Source organism: Capra hircus, chromosome 10 (genome assembly GCF_001704415.2).
Source record: "Capra hircus breed San Clemente chromosome 10, ASM170441v1, whole genome shotgun sequence".
Classification (NCBI taxonomy): Eukaryota; Metazoa; Chordata; class Mammalia; order Artiodactyla; family Bovidae; genus Capra; species Capra hircus.
Window position 1 is genome coordinate 21422799 of NC_030817.1, and position 17284 is coordinate 21440082.

A 17284-nucleotide genomic window follows, 5' to 3' on the forward strand; every position below is an offset into this window, starting at 1 on the left:
TATAAATGGGTACAAGGTTTCTTCGGGAAGTGATGGAAATGTTCTCTGGTAATAGCTGTACTTCTCTACAGATGTACTAAATTCGCTGAATTGTACATTTACAGTGGGTAAATTTTATGGTGTGTAATTATACCTTAATAAAGATTTTAAAGCCAAAGAGGGACAGAGCACCAAAGACGTCTCAGATACACCATCAGGAGGCAGTAGCTAGATTATCTGAGCGATCCTTAATTTGGGGGGAGACTCTTCCATAGAGCTTAAAGAAAAATACATCTGAATTTCAGTTTACACATATGCACATGATGATTTCACGTGTGTGTATGTTCATGCTTGGTGATTCTTACAGACCTGCAATAGTAAGACTTTATTTTTCTTTGATGCCATAATACTCTTCCTGATGGAGAAGAAGACAGAATATTGAAAAAAAAAAAACAGTTCAAAGATGATCATTTCTCTTACAGGGAGAAAAGGTAAATTTGGAAACATTAAAGAAAAATAGGGGTTTACAGGTGGCCCTAGAGGTAGAGAACCCGCCTGCCAATGCAGGAGACATAAGAGACACGGGTTTGAACCCTGGGTCGGGAAGGTCTCCTGGAGGAGGGCATGGCAACCCACTCCAGTATTCTTGCCTGAAGAATCCCATGGACATATGTAGATAGAAACATAACACTCATTATTCCAAATGATGTAGCCCTGAGATTGGGCACAGAAATACAGAAATCCTAAGGCTGACTTAGGATGTTGTGAAGAGCCGACTCATTGGAAAAGACCTTGATGTTGGGAAAGACTGAAGGCCAAAGGAGCAGGGGGCACCAGAGGAACAGAGGATTAGATGGCATCACCGACTCAATCGACACAAATCTGAGCAAACTCCCGGAGACAGGGAAGGACAGGGGAGCCCAGCGTGCCGCAGTCCATGGGGGGTTGCAGAGTCAGACACAACTGAGCAGCTGAACAATAACAGCTGAAACAAAATAAGTCAAACTTGAGAAAATTTCTCAAGGATGATGTCAAGATCAAGAATAGTATGTGTTACCACATTTTGTAACACTCAGAGTTCCTAGCAGGTTGCTTTCTTCATCTATTCTTGCCACTGGCCAGGGCACACAAAGTCACCAGGCAGATGAAAAGAGATTGAGCTTCAGCGCAAGGAAGTGATTTGTTCAAGACCCCAGAGGCAGTGAGCAAGCGGTGCTGGCAACTGCTCAGGCCCGGAGCAGGCATCTGGCCTCCCCAAAATTCCCCAGCCCCCCAACCACACCTCCCCTCGCAGGTGCAGCCCCAGAGAGCCGCAGCCCCCAGCATGGGCCCTGTAAGCCCATCCAGACAGTGGGTTTATGTGACACCACAATTCCCTGCCCTGCGAGAAGGCCTGGCCCACGCACAGACAGCTGGAAGTCACTTCGACCCCCAATGACACTGTTCAAAGCCTCCTCTGTTTGGCTTTTTGACTCCTGATTGACATTCGCTGGCAAGTGGAGCTAAATACCGCGCTGAGGACAATGTTGACCCGCTCTGACTATTCGCAAGGAAAGACTTTTCAGAATAACAAACAAAACAAAACAAAACCCCCAAAACATTGGTGTGCTTAAGGGACTGAATAGAGCCCAAGAGGTCCAAGGAGGCAGGGCCGGGCCTTTCAAGGGGCTGGCAAGTCCATTGAGGAGTTAATTGTTTGGGTGTACAATGAGTTTATTCTGACCACATACAAAGAGCTTTCTCTTCCAGGTCCTTCAAAAGCAAATGTGTCAAAGGGGCCAGAGGAGGAATCTGTATTAATGGCATCTCTTGGGGTCTGGAGACTGAGGAGCCTTGGAGAATGAGAGAAAAAGAAACCACCACCCCCAGCCCGAGATTGAGAAAGTTTCTCAATGATCCCAAGTCTGCTTCGATTCTTGGGTTCTGCCCAAACCCTGGTCCATCACTGGTCACCCTCCCTCTTGGATTCATTCAGGCTGCAAGACATGGAGATAAACTTCAGCCCAGTAGAAGTGTTGGAAGGTTCTTGCTATTGAAGGGACTGCGTTTATTCCAGTGCCATCATTCCCCTCAGCATGTGACTCAGACCCAGTATGAAAGTCGAGATGACTTATTCCGGGCATCACAGGGAGACAACAGTGTCTGTTTACAGAAATGTCCCTTAAGAACCTGGCCCGAATCATACCAGGGGGAGGATGGAGTTGTTAGTTAACCTCAACATTTCCTGAGGTCCCATGACCAACAAGGCTCAGAAATGTACTCTGAGCTGTCCTGATTCTGACCATTGAGAACAGAAGTTATCTGAGTACTTCAGGTCGTTTCCAGAGTGAGAGATCAGTGCTCTACATCTGACCACCCACATGCACCCTCCTTCCCAATACAAGTGAAAACAAGCTTAAAACTGTCTTTTTGCAAGCAGTTCCCCACATCATCAAGCTCCACATTATCTTGAGTTAGAACAGAAACAAAGGGCTGGCGAAAAGGGTAAACCAGAGATGGAAGAAGAGGGTGGTGAGAGGGGTGGGGTGTAGGGCATCCGTGGCACTGGCAGCAGCAGAGCTGGCTCAGAGCTGGGTTCACACAGAAACTGGGCTAGTTTTTTAAACTACAAATGACTTTGCAACAGGTAATTGCAAACAGAGAGGCCTCATGAACCCTCCACCCAGTTTCCTCCAATGTAGCAAGCATCTTTACAGTTAACATAATTATATAGATAACATCATAATAGTATAATATCGAAATCAGGAAATTGATATTGGTATAATCCAGGGACCTTATTCACATCCCACCAGTTTTGCATGTGCTTGTTGCTGGGTGTCTGGTTGGGTGGGTGGCGAGTAGCTCTATGCGACTTTATCCATGTGCAGATTCATGCAACCACTGCCATGATCAAAATATAGAACTAGTCCATCACTACAAAGATATGCCATGCGCTACCCTTTTATAATCACACTTCCCCTTCTCCACCTCATCTTTCACCCCTGGTAACCACTAACGCTTTCTCCATCTCTATAATTTTGTCATTTTCAGAATGTTGTATAAATGGCATCACGCAGGAGACGATCTCTGGAGGCTGGACTTTTTCACTCTGCATAATGCCCTTGAAATCCATCCAGCTGTTGCCGCGTGTGTCAGCAGTGAGCTCCTTTACGTTACTGAGTAGTATTCCATGGTGTGGATGCACCTCAGTTTGTTTCCCCCACTGAAGGGCGTTTGGGTTGTTTTTACCCTTGGCTATTACAGATAAAGCTGCTGTGACTACTTGTGTACAGGTTTTTGTGTGGACATAAGTTTTCATTTCTCTGGCATAAATAATCAGGAGTGCAATCACTAGATTATATGGTAAGCATATGTTTTCTTGTTTACTTTTTTAGGAAACTTCCAGAGCGGCTATATCATTTCACATTCTTATCAACAATTTATGAAAGATCCAGTTCCTCTGCAGTGACATTTGGTATTGTCACTATTTTAGCTCTTCTAATAGGTGTGTAGTGATATCTTACCATGTTCTTAATTTGCACTTTAAAATTTTTGATCAAAGTATAGCTGATTTACAATATCATGTAAGCTTTGGGTGTACAGCACAGCAATTCAGTTATGCATATATATATGCATATTCTTTCTCAGATTCTTTTCCCTTATAGGTTATTACATAATACTGAGTCTAGTTCCCTGTGCTATGCAGTAGGTCCTTGTTGGTTAATTTGCACTTTTTATAGCTAATGACGTTGAACGTCTTTTTGTGTGTTTATTTGCCCTCTGCATATGCGTTTAGGTGAAAAGCTTATTCATGTATTTTTTCCATTTTTAAATTAAATTGTTTTTCAACTGTTAAGTTTTTAAGCATTCTTTATATGTTCATATGTCCTCTGTCAGATAGGTGGTTTGTAGGTATTTTCTCCAAGTCTGTAGTTTTTAATTTCCTTAACAAGATACTTTGAAAGCAAGTTTTCAATGTTGGTCAAGTCCAATTTATCAATTAAAAATTTTTTTGAATCACATGTTTGGTATTCTACAACACTAAAGCTCAAGGTTCACCTACCTATCAGGTCTAAAAATTTTCTCCTATGTTTTCTTATAAAAGTTTTAATAGCTTTAGATTTTAAATTGAAGTCCAAGATCCATTTTGAGTTAATTTTCATATGAGGTGTGAGGTTTAGGCTGAAGGTCTTGGCAAGTTGTTTTTGTTTTTGTCTATTGGGTGCCCGATTGCTACAGCACCATTTGTTGAAAGGACTATCTTTACTTCACAGAATTCCTTTTGCACATTTCAAAAATCAGTTTGCCGAGCTTGTGTAGGTCTATTTCTGGGTTCTCTGTTCTGTTCTGTTGATCCTTAGGTCAACAGACAGTGAAAATACTCCGTATGATACTATAATGGTGGATACCACTACCCATGTGTCTATTCCCACAGAGTATACGACACCAAGGGTGAATCCTAATATAAACTGTGAACTTTGGGTGTTCATGGTGTGTCAGTTTAGGTTCACCAGTTGTAACAAAGGTACCCACTCTGGCGGGGGCCGGGGGGGTGGGGTTTGATGGTGGAGAAAGCAACACATGTGTGGGGACAGGGGCATATAGAAAATTTCAGGACCTTCCTCTTAATTCTGCTGTGAACCTAAAACTACTCTTAGAAAACTAAGTCAAAAATAAATAAAAACAGAATAAAATAGACATTTAAAAATATGGAGTCACCACATTTGTTTAGATGACCAAAGCAAAGCATGGATTGAAAATTCATAAAGGGTCATGAAGGGAGTAAAATATTAAAGATCTCTTGGTTAAAAAAAAAATCACATACAGTGATTCTTCTTACTTTCTTTTTAAAAACTGTTTCAGCTACTCTAGTACCATTGCCTTCTCTGGGAGACAGTAAAGGACAGGGAAGCCAGGCGTGCTGCAGCCCGTGGGGTCGGGGAGAGTCGGACCCAACTTGAGGACTAAACAACAACACCACCATTGCCTTTCCACATAAATTTTGGAATAAGCAGCCCTTGAACCTCATGGCTTTCCTTCAACAGCTACAGCAGGACCGGAGAGTGACAACTCCTTGGCCTTGACCACAGGAGCTACATGGCGCTTAGGGCTGGAGGAGTGGTTCAGATGTGGCCCCAAGGCCTGTCCACCCACAGGCTGATATCCCTGCCTCCCTCCAGCTTGCTGGGCCACACTTGGAACTGAACTTATTCAGCCAAAGAACATGTCCTCAGTGGCCAGACAAGGTCAGAGCGTCCCCTAGACTTCAGGAGCCCCACAAAGGTACCAGGCAGAAGAATCAAGACCTTGCCAGTGCACCATGCTCATCCCAGGCAGCCTCCTCCAAGGGTCTCTCCTTAGAGGCTCTGATCCTGGGAGCTGCTGGCCAGGGCATTTGGAGGAGCCACCTGCCATCCCTCCCCTGCTTCCCAGTATCCCAGCATCTAGAAGTCTGTGTTCCTCTGGGAGGCTTCCCCTCCATGACGATGCCTTCGACAAGAAGAGGCGAAGAGCATAGAGTGTGAGCTCCACGAGCCGAGGGCTCTTACATTTCACCCGCCACTGGGTCCTCAGGGACTGTAACAAAGCTGGCACTGAAGGCTCAATGAATATTTGTTGAATGAAAGAATAAAACAGCCAAGTATAAAACACCAGTGGCCACTAACAACACCAGGGGACTCGTTAGAATCCAGATCACAAACCCTGTTTCCTCTCCACTCCTCAGAAATCGGGTATCCTCCATTCGTAAACTTTCTTCTGGAGACCCCCGAATAGGGGCTGAGATGGAGGCCGGGCAGTTGAGTAGATGGAGTTACTCCCTGCTGGGGGAGTAATAAACTTGGGTAGTGGGAGATGAGGGGCACACGTGAACGCTCAAGCACACTCGTGCACACCCCTTCTGCAGCTGATATCTTTGAAGCTGATATACTGATATGCCAGGCTTGGTCAGGGTGGCTCGGACACCAGACAGCGACCTGCATGCAGAGAAGAAAAGAGCTGCATCTCATGGGCCTGGAGCTACTTAGGTGCAGTTTGTAGCAAGCATGCATCAGAAGGAATGGTTCTCCACAGGGAAATCCGAGGTCAACACATAGAGGTCATCAGTTGCCCATCTCCATTCAAATCCAGCCCAGGCTGGAAGGTAATCAGACTTAAGCCATCTCGTGGCAAGGCTGACAGATCACCGTGAATCTAGCCGCCGTCTCTGGGCTGAGAGAAGAGAAAAAAGAGGTGGCTGGGAAGAGGTGAAAGACACGTGAACGGGCGACATTCTGTGTATAGGATGCTCTGAGACGGCTGGCTCTGCACACCTCCACCAGGTTGGAGGCAATGCAAGGAAACCCCTACAGGTGTACTTAACCCCCGTGAGGGCAGAGGCTAGAGACCACACGAGCCCCTTCAGCTGGGAGACCTGCCATCCATCATCCCTGCCCGAAGCACATCCCTCGGCCCTGAGAGGGAGTGCTGATGGCTCCACCGTTTGCACGACAAAGGTCTCCAAGCTGGCATCAACGTGTAGACCAAACACCGGCGGGAGATCCTCAAAACCGAGGCCCAGAGATGGACGCTGGAAAAAAAACTGCGGCCCACTCTGCGCTTGCAGCACAGGCTACGGTCAGCGGAGGGGCGGGGCTTGGGGGCGCAATAAAAGAAGTCTCTAGGAGCTGAACGTTGGAAGTTCCGCTTCTCTCCAAGGCTGGCTTGACAAATACAGGAGCACGTGCAGAAAAGAGAGCAGTTTTCTAAATGTTTTTATTCTTCTCTCACTTTCCTTACACTGCTCACTCCCAGAGCTCTTAGAAGTAAGAAAGCAAACTGCGGAAAACTCCCGATGACCCTAAATTTTCACTGGCCACGTATCCTAGGCGCTCCAGAGAAAACGTTCCCGGAAACTGCCAGAAATCATTGTCCAAGTCCTCTCCCACTGTTCTCCCATTCTTCACCTGCCTCACCAACACCACACCAGAAGCTGAGAATGTCCTTTCTGCACTTCATAAGCAATGAAGCCTAGGACCAGTCCTTGACTCTGTGTTAGGTTATCCTGGAAACTCTCTCAAATCACCCACATTTGTTAGCATCTAGACCCCTGAAACAGGCACCTCGGGAAAATCCACAGGCCTTGGTGGGCCAGGAGAAGCTGCTCAGGGTAATATCATCACTTCTAAATCGCATTTTGCTTCCCAGTCACTTTTCTACTTCAATGGAAACCCCAAATTCCTTCCTCTCAATTTCTGCAGCTTTCAACTGTTTTAGCAGCAGATGGTCAGAACTCAGGGGTTGCTGGGGGGTCCTTTCCTCTCTTCTGATATTCCTCTGTAGCATCAATAAAACATATGTGGATGCACGTGTGCCCCCCGCCCCCCCAAAATGCACACATACCCCCTCCATCTCTCTCGGAGGGCGAGGACCATCAGAGAAGGGACGGCTGCAGGATGGGAGTGCCCCAGATCAATGGATATTTGAAACTCAAACACATGGCCCGGGACCTCCCCCACATGTGTTAATTACCACACATGTGCCCATAAAGGAGTCCGGGGAAACACAAGGGGCCCAAAGAACAGAGCACAGTGAAGACATTCCAGGGGATTAAGTAAACAGTCTGAAGTTCTGACCCTCCTCCTCTCCTGCAGCACGTGCATCTGGGTAAGATAACCGGGCCTCCTTTCCCCCCACTTCTCCCCTCGGGCCCCACACCTGTGGACCCAGGAGCAGGAGCGACCCAGACCTGCTTGCTGGCCAGACGCCTGTGACCTGCTACCGCCTGGCCTCTCTCCCTCTCTCCTGCCTCCTGCTATCTCCCCGGGCCTCCTCCCCCAGCCTCCTCCCACTCTGCCTTTCTCCTCCTCGCCTTCAGAGGACTGATTCCTGGCCGGCAACCAGACCCTCCGTCGCACAATACGCCTTTTCATTCCTCCCAGGCGGAGAGAACCGATCCCTCCAAGTCCCGTCCATGGAGCATGTTCAAAAAGGCGGAAGGGTGGGGAAAGAAAGAGCTGGGTGTGCTCCTCCCCTGCTCCCACCCCCCACCCCAGCCCCTACACATACATGCACCCAGACCCCCAGCCTCGCTTCCTTTCTGGACGTCCTCTGGGCCAAGCATCCCTCTGGGCAGGTCTCTGGAGCTGCGGCTCTCGGGAGATGCCTTCTGGGAGACCCCCCATGTGGGCACGAGCTCAGACAAGGGCCCTTTGTGTCTTCCCACCTGCTGCCCTCCGGAGCACATTCCATTCTTAAGTGGCAGCTGAAGAGGCACCTCAGCGGGGCTGACACAGGATATTACCAATGCCCTCTCGCACTCTGTCCCCATTCAAACCCCAGCTTCCTGGACAGGTGTGGCTTCAGGTGGGCCTTCCTACAGGTGGCTTTTCACTGCCCTGCCCATGGCAAACAAAGAGAAGAGATTCAACACCTCTGCTGTTGTTCAGTTGTGTCCGACTCTTTGCGATCCCACAGACTGCAGCACCTCTGGGAACCCTCCAAAGTAGAAGGAAAGAGAGGCCATTGGGCAGAAGTCAAGTCTCCAGGGAGCAAGTGAACCCTAGCATCTTCCCCACCCCCCTGCCAGGCCTTTGCACCAAAGAGGAAGCCCCTACACCACCATCTGGAATGGAGGAACCCACCAGGATAAGGGAGTGAAGAGGTAGAAACTTCAGGCTTCACACTCTATCCACCCCGCTCCCTGGAGGAATCAGATTCCCCTGCCTTCTCCCACCTGGATCAGCAAGAGCCTGTTGTGACCACGGGTCTGATTCCTATTGTCATTCACAACATACAAGACAACCTGGGAAATATTTCTCTGTGCAGTTTAAAAGCCAGATCCTCTGGTTGGCCTTTTTGGGGGCAGGTGCTTCACCCAGCATCATGCACTCCGTGGGGAAAGTCTGGGTGGTCTGTTCTGCATGGCTGCTCTTTCTTTTTCCTACCACCAGGACCTCATGACCAGGATTAAAGCTTATGCTCCTGAAGACTTCAGTGGCAACAAGCAAAACTGAAGGCAGTTCCCTTTTCCAACCCCAATCAATTACAGACAGACATGCCACTCACAGTGTTGATGATTTCAGATCTTTGCAGGAAGAAATGTTTATCCCCTCTCCTGCCCTCCCTCCTAGAAGGGAACCACCAACATTCAAGGCTGTCTTCCTGGCGCTGCGAAGTACTTTCTTTTTGCCCACTTACTCATTCCTGTTCGCTGGTAGGGAAGCAGCCCATTGGGTCCTTTGGCCCATGGTTTCTAGAAGGAGGTGATATCACCAAGCTCTACTCCCATATCTTCTTGGAGCACCTGCATGCAGGGAGAGCAGGTTCTCCAGACTCTCAGCTCCTCCATTCAAGCAGGGGGACTCTGCCTCCTCTTTGGGTCCCCACAGAATTAGCATCTGGGGCAAGGGCCAGGGCCTCACCTTGGTCTCTCTGTGACTGCAGTGTAGGATAAGCCCGCTTGCCCCACTCTGATCCTTGCAGGCCCAACTCTCCATATAGCTCTTATGAGCATGAAGTTCCCAAGGCTCAGAGTCAAGTAGGAGGGCTCAAACTCAGCTGAGATCTCCCACCTGGGTTTTACCTGAGACCCCAAAATGAGGCTTCTGGACTGCTTGCATGGGCAATAAAATTGAAACCTGTTTTCCATGCAACCACCAGCTGTCTGTGTGTATGCTGTTCTGGAGGTAAGAAGTGGCGAATCTTAGCGTCTTCCATACTGGAAAGTATGGTCAGCACATCCCAGGGGCCCATTCCTCATGTCGGCTAGTCCACTAACCAGCACTCAGACAAATGCCCTCATCAAGGCCAGCTGCACAATTTGTAGGGCCCAGTGCAGAGTGAAAAAGCCTTTTCTTCAAAAAGCTGGAGAAAGGGTGCCACGAAAGACACTAAAATATTAAGTCTGATCCTCTCCTCCATGGTCTCTCTCTTGATTTGTCATTGTTCTAGGTAAAGAAAGGCTTCCCTAGTGGCTCACACAGTAGAGAATCTGCCCGCAATGCAGGAGACCCAGGTTCAATCCCTGGCTTGGGAAGATCCCTTGGAGAAGGAAATGGCAACTCACTCCAGTATTCTTGCCAGGGAAATCCCGTGAACAGAGGAGTTAGGCGGGCTACATTCCATGGGGGGGCGGGGGGCGCAAAAATCAGACAATGACTGAGTAACAAATACGTTCTTACTTTCTAGGTAAAGAAAAATGAAAATTCTAAGCAGGTTATGGAAGACCTGTAGCCCTCATCACAAAAGCTATCTGTCAATGAAGCCACAGTGAACACGCACAGTACACGTGTCTCTACAATGAAGCCACAGTGAACACGCACAGTACACGCGTCTCTACAATGAAGCCACAGTGAACACGCACAGCACACGTGTCTCTACTGCCCACATGGATGCTTCATTGTCCCATTGCACTGTGCTGACAAAACCCAAGTTCAAGGAAAAAATAACAAGAATTTCGAGACCACAACTGCCCAGGTCACATGCCCATGGAGCATCGTAGTCTTAGTGAAGAGACTCTGGATGTGCCAGAACAATTATCAAGGAGAATCAGAGAGGAAAAATTATGCTCAGATGAGTCTGCAAAATAGAAGAGTCTGGGTAGGCTTGGGCATGCCCGCCTTCACTGTGCGCTTCTGGTTAACACCAGTGGTTACAGGTAGTTGATTGACTGAACTTCCCAGGAACCAAGGGTCTCAGGGTCCTCGCCTGCCACGTGCACTGCTCATCTCTCTCAGAAATTCTGGGAGGTGATGAGCTTTACTTACCTCCGGGGCTTCTGGGAAGGAACAGAATAAGAATGCAGACTCTCTGCAGGGCACTTTTAGCTTTCACCCCAGGCTTCTTCCATCTTGTCTAAGAACGCCTGCTTGGACGGACTTTAGAAGCAAACATTTAGATAAAGCGTGAAACTCCACTCACCTTTCCTTCCTGAGTTACCCTGGCTCGCAGGCTTATCGGTGACCGAACCTTGGGTGAAAGGGGAAACAAAAACACAGACGTTCAGAATGCATCACGGTTGGTTTCTTTCAGAGTTGGTAAAGCCTGCTGTTAGGAGCATATGGTTATGTATATAGATACTGTATACACAACTAGGAACATTATATACAAAGTGAGTACATACATACATGTGAGTGGGGTTTGTTTAACATCAATGTCACTGGTATCACAGCACTGTTGAGATGAACCATGGTTTCCAGGCTCCCTGGCAATAGTCTCGAGCAGATTTTTACAAAATTCCACATCCACATAACTCCTTTGTTGAACATTCCACTCACTGCCCCCTCGCCTCCACTTCCCACCAGTTCCACGTTCTGAGCCACGTTCAGTCAGTAGGGCCGACGGCAAAGAAAACCCCTCTCACTGCAAATGCAGTGATTGACATCCCTTGCCGGTAAGGGCAGGAAATCGGTGATTTTCCATCTGCATTAAGTAGAAAATTGTTGGCCCAATTGTACTGAATGGGCCAAAATAGTCTGAGGCATGGAAACAATTTTCTAGATGCAGCCCGATCCTCAAGGGGGCTGGGCAGTGGGTGCGTTTGGCCAAACGCGGTGCCCTGCGCGTGCTCGGGTGCCCTGCGCCCCCATCTGACAGTCCTGACCCTGCTGCACCTGCCTTCCCCGGGATGCCCTGCCCCACACACACAGGGCACAGCCAGCTCAAGCATAGAAGGGCATCGGCGGAGGTCCCCGCGACAAAAGAGAAGAAATCCATCCCTGTTCACATCCGACCCCTTCTCCATATACGAGTTTTGTGCGAATTCAATTATATTACCCTGCATGACTTGTTTCTAGCACATTTGTTTGCTTTAAATGAAACTTTCCAGGTCATTTGCAAGAAAGTTTCATTCCTCCCCCTCCCCACACCAACCCCAATTAAGGTTTCCAGTTTCCATGTAAACCACAAATAAAGTAAACTTTCCTTTTTGGCCTGCAAATTTTGGTTTCCTAATGTAGATACTTACTACCCTTTCCACTCACTCTTCCCCTTATATAGCAGGGCTGGTCGAAAAAAATGAATAAATTTAGGGGAAAAAGAAAAATGTTAGGACAGGACTGCTGGAGTTTGGAATTTCCCATAGGCGTTAGAATAATGTTTTATACTTTGCTTGCACTTAAAAATTAAAAATACATAAATACATAAAATCTCATATACACAGATTACAGAGAAATAGGAAGCAGCTGGTGGGTGGGACAGACTCTTTTTTAACATAGGCTGAGCTGCACAGTGAATTAAGGGAGTGACTTGAATTTCCTTACCATCAGAATGGAAGCGTGGGGCTTCTATAAATCCATAATACACAATCCCACAAAACTGACCTAAGAACAAAATTTCTCTATGCCTATAAAGTTGGAAATAGAAAAGATTTGATTTTTCCTATGGACTTACTAGGAGGGTCTCTGTGAAAGAGTGGTTCCCTAATTTGTCTCAGCATCAGAACCACCTGAGGAGCTTCATAGGCATGTAGACTCCAAGTCTCACTCTAGACCTGCTGGATCCAAATATTGAAGGAGAAGCCTCAACATTTGGGTTCTTTTTGAATTCCCCAGGCACCGCTGATGACAGCCAGATTTCGGGACCCCTGCCACGAATGTTGTCCATCACTGTATGTTACACTGGTGGCAAACATATGGCAACACAGACCACCACTCCCCTCTCCTGCAGCCATGAAAGACATCACTGATTGCTCACCATAGCCTTTGATGCTGAACTCCTGTGCACTCTTGAAATCTATCTCAATAAAGTGTGCCTAGGGTCCCTAGCAACCAAGAGCACCCAAGCTATAAACTTATAGACTGTGCTTGGGTAAAGAGCATTGAACCAGAAACCTAAACTCAAAATAAAGAAATACATACCCAGAGACATATACTGACCCTATCACCCAGCTCCCAACAGAGCAAGCACGTTCAGGTGGACTCCTCCCTGACGGGGAAGAGGACTCATAACCACCACCAGTCTTTCAGAGGTCCACCCACAGATGCAGGAGACTGGCCAAGGCGTCTCTCTCCACCCCTTTTCTCTCCTTCCGCCCTTCCCTGCGGTACCTGAACATACAGGAGTTTTATTCTGCACAGAAGAGCCGCTGATGGGCTTCCCGTCGGGGGTGACACACCAGCAGTACCCTGTGTAAGTGTGGCACTGCACCTGTTCGGGAAGTGGGGAGCAGAAAAGAACCATCAGTCTTGGGTCGCAGCATCAACAGTGGCCTCCCATCCGTTTCAAACCCTCCCCAGCAAGGCGGAGCGCTGCTTCCACTGCTCACTCCAGCAGTCCGCCCCCAGCATGTCCCTTGAGGACGTGCTTTCTGCGTGACTCTCAGGCGCAACCACAGCCACTTATCTTGGGCTCCACGCTGTTTCCTTATGACATTTAACACTTAATCTCTCACACCACACTCAGAAATGGCCCATGCGTGTCCCATCTATTTGTAAGAAGTTCCGACTGGTGAACTAACTTGGCAAGTACAAGTTGGAATGTCATCGCTGTAGGTTGATACAACCCTTAGCAGGCAGAGACAAGTGAAAGGCTTTTCTTCTTTTTCTAGCTTTTCCCAGCACCTGCTCCTACAGTCAGCTTGCCTACTGATCATGCGACTTTCCTGAGCGAAGGCCACACAGGATGGGGCTGAGGCAAGAATAAGGCCGCTTGCGCCTGCAGGTGCTAGTTCTAGGTGCCCTGCTGCACCAGCGCCTGGCCTTCTTCAAGCCTCCTTGCTTAGGTCCATGCTGCCTTGGAACAGTGCATTAAGATGAGGCTTCGGCCTTCATTTGCGGTAATTCTTCTTCCTCTTTCAGTAGTTGTCACTCTGTTCACCTCCTCCACTGCACCCCGCTATCCCTTTTCCACCCACTTTCTACACAAATCTGGGCATCACTCCCCTGCTTAAAATACCTCAAAGACTTGCCATCGGACTCAGGATGGAGATGAGGCTGATTTGCACAAGCTTAGGGATCCCCATGATCTGGCCCCTGCTCTCCTCATATCCCCATTTTACCCCCAGATCTCCACATAGCCTCCGTTCCAGCCACAAGCAACTTGTCGAGGCTCAGAAACACATCCTAGTGTCTCATGATTCTGAACCTCTGTTTGCTTCAACCAGTCAATCTTTCTGGAATACCATTCCTCAACCCATCCCAGCCTACACCCAAGCCTTTGTCTTCCCACCTCATTCAGGATACCTTCTCCTTAAAGTGGTCCCAGGCTCCCTATGTCCTCCCCCTCCTTCCTCTGACCCTCCACACAGCCTGGCTCCCTTAATTCCCCCTATTACAACGAGCCTGATGATCTGTCTAGTCTATCTCCCCCATTAGACTGTGACCTCCCAAAGGCAAGAGACTGAAACTTGGCTGTTTCTATATTCCAAGCATCTAGCACAATGCCTGAGATTTATTGCAGGCATTTGATGAGTTGAAAGAATGCATGCATTATCATATTTCCTGAATTCTTGGTTTCAATCCATCCTAAAAATGTAACATCAATTTAAACAGCCCTGCCACATTAAATGTAGACCTCAATCACAAGATGTGTGCCAACCACACAGACATTAAAGTGTGGGCAAAAGGTGCCTCTTGGGATCAAGGACTTATCAGAATCGAGGATAGACAGCAACAGCACACAAACTGAGAGGTGAGGGACAGGGTACAGAAGGAAAGGACAGAGCAGACAGCCTCTGTAAAATCCATAAGTTATCAGCCAGACAGAAAAGCTACAGAAAAGACTTCTGCTCTTGTGATGATACCAAACACCACAGTTTCCCCCAAAACTAGTTGTTTCATTACAGACCTGCACTCAGAAATTGGGATTTAGGAACGAGATGCAGGGCATCTCACTCCTACCAGTATGATGACTGTGTAATTGAGGCATTCACCTGTACCATGCCTGCAGAGAAACTGTGTTCAATGCCTTCACCAAAGGACCACATTTCACTCCCGCTTTATCTCGTGGAGACAAGCCCTGAATCCCAAGATCACGCTTGCTACCCCAGATGCTAACTCAAGATCAGTGTCCTCTGGCAGGTTAGTGCTACCTTCCAAGGAGGCCTAAGGGTGGAATGGAAAGCAAGCCAGATACACCTGGATTTGAATCATAGATCCCAGCCAGTTACATTCGGATTTGGCAGTTATGTTACTTAGGTCTTTGAGCCCCATCTATAAAATGGGGATCCTAGCACCTAACCTGGAGGGCACTGGCCAGGAAAACAGCAAGTGTGAGACCAGTGCCTGGCCTGGGCCGATGGCTGGATACAGGGTGGCTGCAGCAAGATTGCTCTTGGCTGTGTCAGACAGCCTGGCCAGCCAGCCTCCAACGTGGGCGCAAACACCCCCGGGAAGCCCGGGAGACTCTGGGGGGGAGCACTCTCGGAAACTTGGAGTCCACCCCTTCAGACTCAACACGGCCCACAGGGGACGGCTCCTCGCCAAGGGCAGCATTTTAACGGGGCCTAACTGGCTGCTTCTTCCTCTGTGGGGAAGTCTGTCCCTGGGGCCATTGGCCACGCTGACTCACCCTGGGGCTCCTTGGCTCTCATGGCCAAGGCCAGCGTCTCTTTCTTGAGGATGGTACCCAGCCCCCAAGTCCGACTCTTAGACAACATGGAGCACCCCTCCTCTGGGCCTGCAGAGTCCTAGCTGAGGCTGCTGGGGACAGAAGTGTGTGCCTGAAGAAGAGACAGAGCCTAAAGCTTTGTTCCGGGGGATATAATCTGACCTTGGGGCTCCGAGGGTCCCCAGGGCCACATGCTACCTGAGAGTACCCGCTGTGCCCCTTTGGACATACAGAGGCTGCCTCCCAGCCCCCAGGCCAGGCCCACAGGCCCAAACACAGCCCCCCTTTCTCCTCAGCATTTTCCTCAGACCAGGCTCCAAGGAATAGACTCCGGACGACAAAGTCCACAGGCTGAAGGCTGCTTCCAAGTCCTTCAGAGTTTTACAGCTGAGCTTGAATGAGGGATTGTTGCCATGTCCCTCTGAGGCATGGAATCCATAGTTATGGGCACACCTGCCCCAGGTGTGCTGCAGAGGCAAGAACAACAGTGAACAAAGGAAGACCCAGAGGACCTAGACCACTGCAGGAAGCACCCAGCAAGGTCACTTTCCTTTCCTGAAGGATCTCCAAGTGAATGGACCCACAGTTCTTCACCTAGAGGCTGTCTGCAAATTGTCTTGGGAAGTTTACAAGATGTCTTCTTGAAGAAAAAGAAGTCATATGAAGACAGAAAGCAGTGGTCACAGAGTCAGACTGTAGCCTGCCTTCCTTAACTAACCAGCTCTGCCACTTCCAATTAACCACTGAGCTTTCCAACCCTCTGCAGCCTTGGAAAGGTCTGTAGTCAAACCAAGCCTCGGACTGTCCATGACCATTTAGAAAGAGGGAGATAATAATACCTACCTCACTCAGTTGCTGGGCGGATTACACTAGATAATGTAAATAAAGTGCTTAGCTCACATGGTAAGTGCCCAGTTAAACTTAACTATTTATTTTTATTATCATGGTGTTATTTTTTTAGCCAGCTATCTGCACTCAAAAGAAAAACACAGCCAGATTCTCTGATGGAAACTAAAGAACATTCTATTCCAACCAGCCCCAAGGGAAGGGGCAATTTGAAATCAGCAAAAAGTGTGAAAAAGTTTGCGTAAAAGAAGGGAAAGTTTATTTTCATATAGAAATGGTTTCATTACTCTCAGAAGAGAGAAGTAACATTTCTTGTAGAAAAGCAATCAGACCAAATGTTAAATCCTACCTAGTTTCCCTTCTTCCCTTGCAAACTTTATTGTTTAAAATTAATAAGCAATCCTCCTTGTTCAGATGGTGAGTGCAGCCATGAAACTAAAAGATGCTTGCTTCTTGGTAGAAAAGCTACAGCAAACATAGACAGTGTATTAAAAAGCAGAGACATCACTTTGCTGACAAAGGTCTATAGAGTCAAAACTATCATTTTTCCAGTAGTCATGCACAGATGTGAGAGTTGGGCCATAAAGAAGGCTGAGCATCAAAGAATTGATACTTTTGAACTGTAGTGTTGGAGAAGACTCTTGAGAGTCCCTTGGACTGCAAAGAGATCAAACAAGTTGATTCTAAAAGAAATATTCATTGGAAGGACTGATGCTGAAGCTGAAGCTGCAATACATGTGGCCACCTGGTTTGAAGAGCAGACTCATTGGAAAAGACCCTGCTGCTGGGAAAGATTGAGAACAAGAGGAGAAGGGGGTGACAGAGGATGAGATGGTTGGATGGCATCACCGACTCAATAGACATGAGTTTGAGCAAACTCCAGGAGGTAGTAAAGGACAAGAAAGCCTGGTGTGCTGCAGTCCATGAGGTCACAAAGAATCAGACACAACTGAGC

At 48.0% G+C, this 17284-nt stretch overlaps 1 protein-coding gene across 6 annotated transcripts in view; it reads right to left on the reverse strand.

Moving 5' to 3' along the window:
* SMOC1 (SPARC related modular calcium binding 1) overlaps positions 1-17284 on the reverse strand; it is a 143507-nt gene that overhangs the window by 41704 nt on the left and 84519 nt on the right. For all 6 annotated transcript variants that reach the window (XM_018054027.1, XM_018054028.1, XM_018054026.1 and 3 more), the window contains exons 4-5: positions 12984-13083; positions 10858-10905 (exon numbers count right to left, since the gene is read on the reverse strand). In XM_018054027.1, coding sequence (XP_017909516.1) covers positions 10858-10905; positions 12984-13083 — 148 coding nt within the window. The remainder of the gene's footprint in view (positions 1-10857; positions 10906-12983; positions 13084-17284) is intronic.